Genomic DNA, 12,101 nt, shown 5'->3' on the forward strand with positions numbered 1-12,101 from the left:
TGCATGGAGGACTATAATGAACAAGAGGGGGCTGAGCACTGATTGTTGGTGAACCCCTACTTGTACCCTGAATTCTTCGCTGTACACATTGCCAACCCTTACTTTACTGACAGCATCCCTGTACATAGCTTGTACAGCTCTCACCAACCACTTGTCTATTCCTAGTTTCCACATTGACCACTAGATAATGGATTGGGGGACCCTGTCAAAGGCTTTCTCCAAGTCAACGAAGGCCAAGATGAAGTTTATGAAGTAACCAAACAGTAATTCAGTTTAATCTTATTCTCTCTACTCTGGTATCCCCCAGGTTTCATGGTTTTTTTTTTTGTCTCGGACTGGGCTGTGTGTTGTACTCTTGAGCAAGGCCCTTTATTTCACGTTGCTCCAGTTTACCCAGCTGTAAAAATGTGTCACAATGTCACTGGTGCCAAGCAGTCGCCCATGCATACCAGCCTCCCCTCTCCACGCCACCAGTGTTATCCAAGGGAAAGACAAAGGTCGATACAGCTTGGCACCAGTGACGTCGCAACTCATTTCTACAGCTGAGTGAACTGGAGCAACGTGAAATAAAGTGCTTTGCTCAAGAACACAACACGCAGCCCGGTCCGGGATTCGAGTTCACAACCTCACGATCGTAAGCTCGACGCTCTAACCACTGAGCCATGCGCCTTTACCACTACATCCATGACATCAACTCTTATGCAGATTACACTGTCTTTCATTCCACCCTAACAATTTCCAGTTGTGCATCATCCACTCACAACCTAAACAAAGCATCCTTAACATTTACTGATTCCATGAAAAGAGGCCTTGAAAGCAGCCTCCTTCTTACTTTTTTCAAAAATCACTGCAATTGTTGTGTCCTATTATCAGTGACGATCTCTCTTGGTGAAACCCTTTCCTTAACACACTCACGGAGTGGTTGGCATTAGGAAGGGCATCCAGCTGTAGAAACACTGCCAGATCAGACTGGAGCCTGGTGCAGCCTCCTGGCTTCCCAGACCCCGGTCGAACCGTCCAACCCATGCTAGCATGGAAAATGGATGTTCAACGATGATGATGATGACCTGGACCACATCCTAATGACCATTCCTTCTCTTCAGGGCCAGAAGATATGTCATCTCCTAATAATTATTGATGCTCTTCAATGCTCAGTTGAGGCCCTCAATAGTTGCTACTGCTGCTACACACATGCACACAGCCTTGATCACATCCAGAAAAGTACCATCTGACTAATTGATAAAATCATTCATAGACATACTTCATCTTCCAACTTAACTGTTGTACTGCCTCTTCTCTCTACCTTTTCCACTGCTACTATAAATGATCCCTGTTTCCGGAAGATGGCTGGGCTCATGGTACCTCCACAGTCAAGGTGTTAGAACTGTTACTCTTTTCCTTTTCTTTTTCTTTTTTCTTAGAGCTTGCACGAAATATCACTAAATATTTCTTACTTATTTTCAGTCTGGAAAACATGAAGCTATTGTAAAAAACGTTCATGACTTGTTGGCTAAATTGGCATGGGATTTCTCTCCTGAACAGTTAGATCATTTGTTTGAATGCTTTCAAGTGAGTAGATTTTCTTTTCTTTTTTTTCTTTTCCCTTTTTCTTTTTTTTTTTTATTATCTTGGGATTTTTATCATATTAAGTTTTGAGAGAAATCTTCAAATTTTGTTTTGTAAATTCATGGTGTATTTGATAACAAAACAAATTATTAAAAAATTTTCATTTAACATGTTACTTCATTCACATGTATAATTTGGATTGTTCCTGTCCATTCTGGTCCAGTTCCATTTTCATCAATGTTAAGTCTTTTAGATAAGTGCTTGTGTCCTTACTCAATGTATTACTATTCTGCTACCTGCCCTTTAATTTTACTTACGTGTATAAAAATACAAAAATATCAGGATCCTTAAGTTCAAGGTTTTGAAATTTTCAGGGCAGCTATGATTTCAAGGTCTTAAAATTTTCAGGATAGGCAGCCAGGAATTCAAGGGCTTGAGATTTTCAAGTTGGGAACCAGGAATTCAAGGTTTTAACATTTCCAGGATGAGCTGCTATGAATTTAAGGTCTTGAGGTTTCCACAATGGTCCTCTAGACAAATTTTGCTGTTGTAGTTGACACAATCATTATAGGAGGTAGAATGAGTGAGTAATGTTCTTGAGAGATATAGAAAAAGATTTATGATTTTCTTCTATTGAAAAAATGAAGCGGGTTCTTCAGAAGCTAGTATTAGTGCGGTATAACATTTTGGCAAAGAACTTGAATAATTGGAGAAGTTCAAGATGAATATAGGTTATGATAACTTGTGAGGTGGATGTTGTGCAAATAAATTGAGAAATTTACTAAACCCCAGAGGTTTGCAACAGTCAATAAAGAATAAAAGTTGTTAGAAAATATTTCCTGAGTTTTGTAGGGAAAGTATCTATAATATAAACAGACATAAGAAGTCTTGAGGAAAAAACAGTCAAATTAGACCAATAAGTACAAAAATAAAAGAAGAAAAAGGACAGGTGGAAAACTGTTTTATTGTAAACCTGGAAAAAAGAACCTAAAATTGATGATTGTTCTTACCTTACACAGTACCATCTAAATCTCTTACAGAAGTAATAGTTAATTCTTGTCTTTGACTCCTCTCTCTTGCATTTTCCAGCCTTTTATTTTCCTAACCCTAACCCTAACCCTAATTTAAAAGAGAAATTTTTTAGTTTTGAGAATTCATCTAAGTGATACTGCTATAGTAAAAACAATCCTTTTAAATAAAACTTGATCTACAAGTGTTACATTTTTTTCTTTTTCGCATCTGCTGTTTTGTATTATTATAAATTAATTCTTTGATTCTGCACTTGATAATTTAAAAAAAAATATTTGGAGTACACTTATCCTTTTAAAATGATATAACCCATGTATATGTTGTTAAATATGTAGCAGAACTCTCAATGTAAAATTCAAGATGTATCTATAATTTTAGGTCGATATATTTTTCTATGTTTTTACTTGCTTAAAACAATTTTAAAATTTGAAGATTTGATTTTTGAAATGAATTTCTGTAAATGTTTTTATGTTATTTGTTATAGGGAAGCTGGACTAATGCTATGAGAAAGCAGAGAGAAAAGTTATTAGAGCTCATTAGGAGATTAGCAGAGGATGATAAAGAAGGTGTTATGGCTCATAAGGTTTGTAAATATTGTAATATATTTTTACTTTATCTTGTCATTTAATTTATTTGTTCCATTATTTGATATGTTTCTATGACAAACTGTTTTAGATAGTTCTACTGGTCACAGAAGGAGACTAGCTATTACCCTATCCATTTTCCATTTCTTAGGGGTGCTCTGTTTTGTGAAATGTTATTGCTTCAGACAAAAAAACTTTTGTCAGTGAACAGGTCGTGGTCTCAATGTAACGAAACTATTTTGACAAATTAAATTTAAATGTTGAAGTGAATCTAACGGTTTTTGTGTATTTCTTAAATGGCTTATAAACACCTTCCACGCAGCAATTGTTTACGTTCCAGCACACGATCTCAGATCAAGTCACTCGCTATGCAAGTACATCTCCGTAATTAAATTGTTTGGCATATCATTATGCTTCAATTGGAGAGGTTTTATTATAGATATAGCCCACTCCGCAGGGTGGTTGGTGTTAGGAAAGGCATCTAGCTGTTAAAAAAAATAATCATGCCAAAACAGACATAGAAGTATGGTGGAGTCTGGCCAGCCCCTGTTAAACCATCCGATCCATGCCAGCATGGATGGAGGACATTAAATGATGATGATGATGATATGTGCAGACATAGCTATGTTGTTGAGAAGTTCACTTTGCAACTATATGATCTTGAGTTCAGTCCTTCTGCATGGTATCTTGGCAAGTGTCTTCTACAAAATCTATTCACAAGGTTTTGGTGGTTAGAAACTTGGAGTCTGTTGTACTCTTATAGGCTTGTGTGTGTGTGTGTGAGATGGGGAGAGAGACTGTGTATTTTGCTTACATTTGTGTCAACCGAAGTTGTATGCTTTGAGTTCTATTGCAGTTGGCAAGCAGTACTGTTGTTGCTTATTTAAATAGTTTTAACAGTAAAACTTCTATTATTGATCTTAAGATTGATTCTAAGATTTAAGTAACAAAACAATTTTGATTTATTTTCCAATGATAATTTATTTCCTTTTTCTTTTCTTTTTTCCTTCAGGTTTTAGGGTTGTTATGGAATCTTGCTCATAGTGAAGATGTTCCGACTGAGATCATGGACCAAGCCCTGACAGCTCATATAAAAATTCTGGATTATAGTTGCTCTCAGGTGAATATTTAAAAAAAATTTGTTTACTCTTCAACCATTGTGTTTTTCTTTGTTGTTTATCATTTTCTAGATTTAATTTGGTAGGGATAACTCGGGGTAGTTCAGGGCTGAACTAGGTGTATTATTTATTGTATGTGGCATAGCTGTGTGGTTGAGAAGGAAGCTTCTCAACCATATGGTCTCGGGTTCACTCCCCTGCATGGCAAGTATCTCTTACTATTGCCCTAAGCCATGTGAGTGAATTTTGGTAGATGGAAACTGGAAGAAGCCAACCGTGTGTGTGTGTATACTCTTGTCTTGATGTCACATGGTGATTGTAAATGAGCATCATCATCATACAAGTTATGTTGTTTGCTTCCAGTCTTCTGTGGAAAACATGTTTGGTCATGGGGAAATATTTCCTTGCTTAGAAACAAGTGAAGGTTGGTGACAGGAAGGGCATCAAACCATAGAAAAGTTGCCTCAACAAATTTTGTCTGATCCATGCAAACATGGAAAAATGGAAGTTAAAATGATGATGGTATGCATAGTTTGAGGTTCATAACAATAACATCAATTCATACCAGAGTTGGCTTTACTGTTCATTCTTCTTAGATTTAGAAAGTAGGCACTACTCTACCGTTGTTTACAAAATGGGTCGTGTGCTTCATCAAAGGAAGTCATTATTTTCTAGATTGATAAACTTTCATAGTTAAAAAATTTTTTTTTTTAATCTAGTATTTAGATTTTTGCTACAAATCTAAACTTAGATAGATCAAGGAAGAAGATTTGGGAAAAGGAGTGAGATGAGATCTGAGAATGTTTGCACTTGTTAGTCTTCTCTAATTTGTGTGGCCAAAGAAACCAGTATTGTAGTAATTCTGTGCTCATAGTATGTAATGGCTTATGAACGCAAGAAGGGCAGTGCCCCCATCACCTTTTTGCACAACCTCTGAGATTGGTAGAGAAATACTCATTACAATGTTGAATGAGGAGGAGAATATAAAAAAGTATTCTGCCATATATTAGTTCACTAGATGTGTAAAGTGTAAAGACTCCTTTCATTCATGAATGACCGTGGGATTGCTCCTAGAAAGTTACTCTCCGAAGCACAAGTTTTGGCAAGATATTTGGAAGACCAGCAGTTGCCCATGCATGCCACCCTTCCTCCTCCATGCCACTGGTGTTATCCAAGGAAAAGACAAAGGCCAATACAACATGGCACCAGTGACATCACAACTCATTTCTACAGCTGAGTGAACTGGAGCAATGATGAAAGACAAAGTTGACCTTGGTGGTATTTTGACCTTAGAACATAAAGAACCAGAAAAGAATGCTTCTAAGCATTTTGTCTTAAGTGTAATGATTCTACCAGCTTGCTGCCTTAGTGGCAGGGGTAAATTGATTTCATCGACCCCAGACCCTAGAATAATTATTATGATGGCTAACTGGCAGAATCTAGAGAACAAAATGTTTAGCAGCATTTCGTCCGGCTTTATGTTCCAGGTTCAAATTCTGCTAAAGTCAACTTTGCTTTTCATCCTCTCAGGGTTGATAAAACAAGTACCGGTAGAATACTGGGGCTGAGGTAATTGACAAGACCCCACCCCCAAAATTTCAGAATTTGTTCTCATAAAAGGATGTTTTTTTTTTCTTCCAGTAAATTTGTGAAATGTTTCTCAAAAACACAAAAAGGGGAAATTAATGGAAGTCAGGGAAAAAAGAATTGAAAACAAATTCAGAGCAGTTTATTAAAAAAATTCTCTCTTCCCCCACCTACTTTTATAATGAAAATTATGTTTTATATTGTCAATCTGCAACAAAGTATGATGAGTGAAATGTTTAACCCTTTTGATGCCAACCTGGCTGAAACCTCCTCGGGCTCTGAAATACAAATGTCTTGTTTTCGAAAGTTATGAATTAAAATCCTCCACCAAACCTTAGTCACAATTTATCTTCCTAACACTAGCTTAATTATAATTATTTTACTAAATTCTTTGTTATATTTAAAATTAATTGAAAGAAACACAGAGCATCTCGACAGAAATATGGTAACAAAAGGGTTAATCCTTTTGATACCTATTTCTTTATTACCCACAAGGGGCTAAACATAGAGGGGACAGACATAGGTATTAAGTCGATTACATCGACCCCAGTGCGTAACTGGTACTTAATTTATCGACCCCGAAAGGATGAAAAGCAAAGTTGACCTCGGCGGAATTTGAACTCAGAACGTAACGACAGATGAAATACCGCTAAGCATTTCGCACGGCATGCCAACGTTTTTGCCAGCTCGCTGCCTTTTGATACCAACCGGCTTGAGACTGCCTGTCATTCTGTAATACAAACTTTGTGTGATCTGAATTAAAACCTTGCTTTAGAATCTCCTATTAATTTGTTCTAAACACCAGCTTAATAATGACAATGTTATTTTACTAGAGTCTTCATTAGTTAATTGAAACAAAGACAGTGTATTTCAATTGAAATTTAAGAAAAAAAGTTAGTGATATAAATTAAAACCTTCCAAAATTTCATTTTGTTTCCAAACCAGTTTAATAACTACAAAGTTATTTTACAAAGTTCGTTATTTTCAAAACTAATTGGAACAAAGACCGTCTATTTGGATCTTTTTGGTTTCTCTCACAGATTTCATATTTTGTAAAATTTTGTTCTAGTTGTTTTCAAATTTGGTATACTGATTTAGTTTTGTATGCTAATTATGAAAAGGAAATTCATTTTTGCCATAGGTTAATAAATAAAAAGCTTTCAAAATTTGAAAATTTTGGTTAATTTCAACCAATCAAAAGCCACTATGATACACATGACTGTAAATTTTAATATTGGTTTTCATAGTAACAAGCAAAGCTGTAGTCTGACATTTTCACCATTGCAACTACAACCACAAGTTTTGATGCGTGATGTCATTTTGTGCCTGTGTTATTTCTGTCTGTCATTTTGTTATAGATAACAGACAGCAAACATGTAGAAAATGCTGACTGTTTTCTGATTGGACTAAAAATTATCAAACTTTGAATTTCCGTAACATTTTCCTTAATTTTTCTGATAATAAATGAACCCCAAATTCAGATTCAGTGTGAAAAAATTATGTCAATGTGCCAAATTTGAAAATTTCCACTTAATTAAAAAATTACAAAATCTGGGACAGCATCCCAAAAGATCTATTTCGACAAAAGTATACTAACAAAATGTTTATTGCTTATATTTTTTCTACATTATGTGCATGTGTTTTCTCCTCTCAGGATCGTGATAGTCAGAAAATGCAGTGGATTAGCAGGTTTGTTGAAGAGCTGAAGAATGACAAATGGGTTTTACCTGCCTTGAAACAAATTAGAGAAATATGTCAGTTATTTCCTGAAGTAAGTTTCTCTTTATGTTGTAACTTGATCCTTATATCTTGACACTCCTTTTCTGTGTGTATGCGTGTGCATAATAATGATAATAATTAGGTACAGATGTGGCTTTGTGGTTTAGAAGTTTGATCTACAACGTTTCAAGTTCAGTACCACTGCATGGCAGCTTGGTCAAGTGTCTTCTACTATAGTCCCAGGACATCCAAAGCCTTGTGAGTGGTTCTGGTAGATGGAAACTGAAAGAAGATAGTCGAGTGTGTGTGTGTGTGTGTTAGTGCCTCCTTGTCTTGACATAACATGATAGTTGTAAATGAGTGTCCTCATCTTACAAGCAGTGTCCTTCACTTGCAGTCTTCCATCTATGTGGAAATATTAATCTTACATGGAAATGATTGAGGGTTGGTAACAGGAAGGGCAAATCTGCCTCAACAAATTCCAAGTGATTACTGAAAATTGGACATTAAAACAATGACAAATTCCTTTACCCAAAACCAAGACTTCTTTCTCAATACTCCATTTTTCAGAGGCACTGTAAGACATAATCATACCAGCAGTGACAGAAGAAATCCCTAGCTTAGAATAAAGGAATAACCTCTACTTCATTTTCTGTGTGATTCTTATTCTAGTTTGTAAATTCAACAGCTCAAAGAATAGCTCTTGGTTAAGAAACTTGCTTTGCAACTGCTTGGTTCTGGGACCATTCCCATTGCATTGCACATAGAGCGAATATCTTTTAGCATAGCCAATTTTTTGGTCAATACTTTGAGTAGAATTTGGTAGCCAGAAAATGTGTAAGCATGCATCATGTATGTATGTGTGTGTGTGTGTATGTGCTTGTTTACATTGGTATGAATACCTGTGTTTGTATGTTGTATCCATGTGTATAGTAGAGGTATGTGGCTTAGTGGTTAGGGTGTTGGACTCATGATCATAAGATTGTGGTTTCGATTCCTGGACCAGGCGATACATTGTGTTCTTGAGCAAAACACTTCATTTCATGTTGCTCCAGTCCACTCAGCTGTAGAAATGCGTACCACTAGTGGAGGCGTGTTGCTTAGTGGTTTGGGTGTTGGATTCATGACTGTAAGATTGTGGTTTTGATCCCTGGACTGGGCGAGCCATTGTGTTCTTGAGCAAAACACTTCAATTCACATTGCTCCGGTCTACTCTGCTGCAGAAATAAGATTAGCCTGGAGTGGGATGGGCTCCACCAGGCTTTCTCACCCTAGATATGCTGCATAGCTGCAGTGGTCTGACAATCCTCAAGGGGTTAAGGGACTTGTCATTGTCATCTGTGTATATCCTGCAACTTAGTGGCTCAACAAATAGAGACAATGATATAAATAGTAGATTGGCTGAGATCCTCAAAGGCAGTACCATGCATTTTGAGACTTTTAGATGTCAGTTAGGTTCCTACTTTATCTCTATTTGTTGCAGGTGTGTGTTAAGAAATTTGCTTTCCACTTGTGTGGTTTCAGGTTCAGTCCCATGCTGCGGCACCATGGGCAAGTGTCTTCTACTATTGCTCTGAGCAGTTGAAAGCCTCGTGAGTGTATTCAGTAGATACAAACTGGAAGAAGCCTGTTGTGAGTGTATATATATATATACATATATATATATATATATATATATATATCACCGTAATTGACGAGGCTATCAGATGTTGCTACACATTGCTGGTCACAATGCGCTTCGCATTGTTTTAGCCTTCAAATGATGCCACCCCGCTGGCTAAGCGTGCAGGCCAACAGAAGAAAGAGTGAGAGAAAGTTGTGGCGAAAGAGTACAGCAGGGATTGCCACCACCTCCTGCGGGAGCCTCGTGGAGCTTTAGGTGTTTTCGCTCAATAAACACTCACAACGACCAGTCTGGGAATCAAAACTGCGATCCTATGACAGCGAGTCCGCTGCCCTAGTCACTGGGCCATTGCGCCTCCATGTGTGTATGTATATATATATATATATATATATATATATATATATATACACACACACACACACACACACACACACATTGCATAATAGTTGTAAACGAGTGTCACTGTCATACAAACTGTCATTGAATTCCAATATTCGGCAAAAATGTATCCAGCCATTCTTGGAAACGAGTGAGGCTTGGCAACAGGAGGGACATTCAGCTGTAGAAAATGTGTCTCAATAAACTTCACTTGATCCAGGCAAGCTTGGAACAGTGGACATTAAACATTGAGAATGATGGCCACACACTCACACAGAGACTTGGATAAATTACTAATTCTTATAGCTGGATATATGATTGTGTTTATAAAGTGTTTGGTATATGAAAATACTTACGAAATAATCTCTTCATGTATTTTGGTGAGGTGGTCAACTTAAATGTTCTACCTGCCTAATTTTTTGTTTGTTTAAATCACCATGAAGATAACAAATTTTAGTCATGATGTAAATTAAGTATTCATCAATAAAATGCTGCTGAAACAGTTGTGAATTTTAAACTCCATTTGTGTTTTTTGATGATGATATATATATATACACATATAGATATAGGGTAAAAAATTATTAATTTCATCATCATCATTTAACGTCCGTTTTCCGTGCTAGCACGGGTTGGACGGTTCGACTGGGGTCTGGGAAGCCGGGGGGCTGCACCAGGCTCCAGTCTGATCTGGCAGTGTTTCTACAGCTGGATGCCCTTCCTAACGCCAACCACTCCATGAGTGTAGAAATTTCTAATTAATAAATTTCACCAAGTAGTTTCGGTATGGAAAAGAACCATATTCGGTAAAAACTTATACAAGAAGTTTTATATATAATTATAATAATAATTAAGGGTTTAGCAACAAGTTGCTTAACCACATACCGAAAAATTTAGAAATAGCAGCCAAAAGACTGTTATTTCATTCATATATATACTTATACTGAGAGGAACTTATTCAATTCACAATATATCTCTCCTTATTGAACACAACTGTATTTTATATGTAATATTTTCTCTTTTGCTTTTTCGTTTTGTTGCAGACATCTCAAAATTTTCCTCATGCTCAGCGAACACCTCACATGTATTATAGGAATCAAGTTATTAGTCAGTTACACCATCAGCATTCTATTGTTATGCTTGTAGCTCAAAATTTAGCAACTTACATGGAGAATGCCAGGTCTTACGCAAAAGGTAAACTTATTTGCACTCTTTTTGTTTATGCTAGAAAATGAATTATAGTGTAATTTTCTAATTAATTTTTGTTGTAAATTGTGGAATATCTTTATTTAAAAAAAAAAAAGAAGAAAAGTCATGTTTTTGTTATTAACTAAACTGAATATGAGAGGATAGAATATTAGGATGGTTGGTTAAATGATAACAGCATCACTTTTGGTATTTTAATTTTTTTGTATCTGTTCTGTGTTTGTTTGGCAGAATTTATAGAGCATCAGATAAATCACTTAGTTTTTTTTGTTTTTTTGTTACATTCTCTGGTCAACTTTACCTTTCTCCTTCCAAAGATGATAAAATAATTACCAAACAAGGTACTGGGGTGGATATAAACTCTTGGACCTGGCATGGTTACAGTCTGTTGACTAATCATTAAAGGAAAAGAGCATCCCCCCTTTTTTGTGACTTTAGATGAATTTTGTCATTTCTCAGATTCTTTGTCACATTGTCCTGTTGTCTTGAATATATGTATCTGTCTTAGAATCCTGAAAACCCCTATCACTTATCCTACTGTTACACATCCCTCTTTCCATTATCATTCATGATTTTCACTCTGTAAATAGATGGGTGAGTGAGCATACACGTAAGGTTGCGAGGTGTCTTTAAGCATGTCATGGTCATGATAACCCCTCTAGTGCTGGTGCCATAAAAAAATGCACCTAGTACACTCAGTAAAGTGTGAGGTTGTGAGGGTCCTTTACTCTTGTTGAAGATATGACACTGGTCTGGGAGCAGTGCCTTGAAAAAAAAAAGCATCCAGTACACTCTGTAAAGGGGTTGGTATTGAATCCTAGTCAAAAATGCTATGCGAGACACACTCCTCTGACCTGTCTAGGTGAGCAGTACTCACAAATGTGTGCTGACTCTGACCATTGCAACCTGTTCAATCCATTTCAGCTTAGAAAGTGGATGTAAAATGATGACAAAGATGATATAATTTGAATGAGGCTTCTGATAATGTATATTTACTGTTTCATCCATATATATATATCATCATCATCGTTGAACATTCGCCTTCCATGCTGCCATATATATATATACAGCGTGCTAATGATTCTGCCAAATAATAATAATAATAATTCTTTCTACTATAGGCACAAGGCCTAAAGTTTTGAGAGTAGGGGCTAGTCAGTTAGATCAACCCTGAAAAGATGAAAGGCAAAATTTACCCCAGTAGAATTTGAACTCAGAATGTAAATACAGACAAAATACCACTAATTGTTTTGCCTCACATGCTAATATTAAAAATAATGTCTCAAATTTTGG

General features: G+C 36.3%; 1 protein-coding gene across 9 annotated transcripts in view; it reads left to right on the forward strand.

Moving 5' to 3' along the window:
* Nucleotides 1-12,101, forward strand: part of LOC115216827 (probable ubiquitin carboxyl-terminal hydrolase FAF-X) — a 195,689-nt gene that overhangs the window by 97,940 nt on the left and 85,648 nt on the right. For all 9 annotated transcript variants that reach the window (XM_036506287.1, XM_036506286.1, XM_036506285.1 and 6 more), the window contains 5 exons: nt 1,465-1,569; nt 3,080-3,178; nt 4,192-4,299; nt 7,539-7,655; nt 10,646-10,796. In XM_036506287.1, the coding sequence (XP_036362180.1) occupies nt 1,465-1,569; nt 3,080-3,178; nt 4,192-4,299; nt 7,539-7,655; nt 10,646-10,796 (580 nt within the window). The remainder of the gene's footprint in view (nt 1-1,464; nt 1,570-3,079; nt 3,179-4,191; nt 4,300-7,538; nt 7,656-10,645; nt 10,797-12,101) is intronic.

The sequence above is a fragment of the Octopus sinensis genome, linkage group LG10 (assembly GCF_006345805.1).
Source record: "Octopus sinensis linkage group LG10, ASM634580v1, whole genome shotgun sequence".
Taxonomy (NCBI): domain Eukaryota; kingdom Metazoa; phylum Mollusca; class Cephalopoda; order Octopoda; family Octopodidae; genus Octopus; species Octopus sinensis.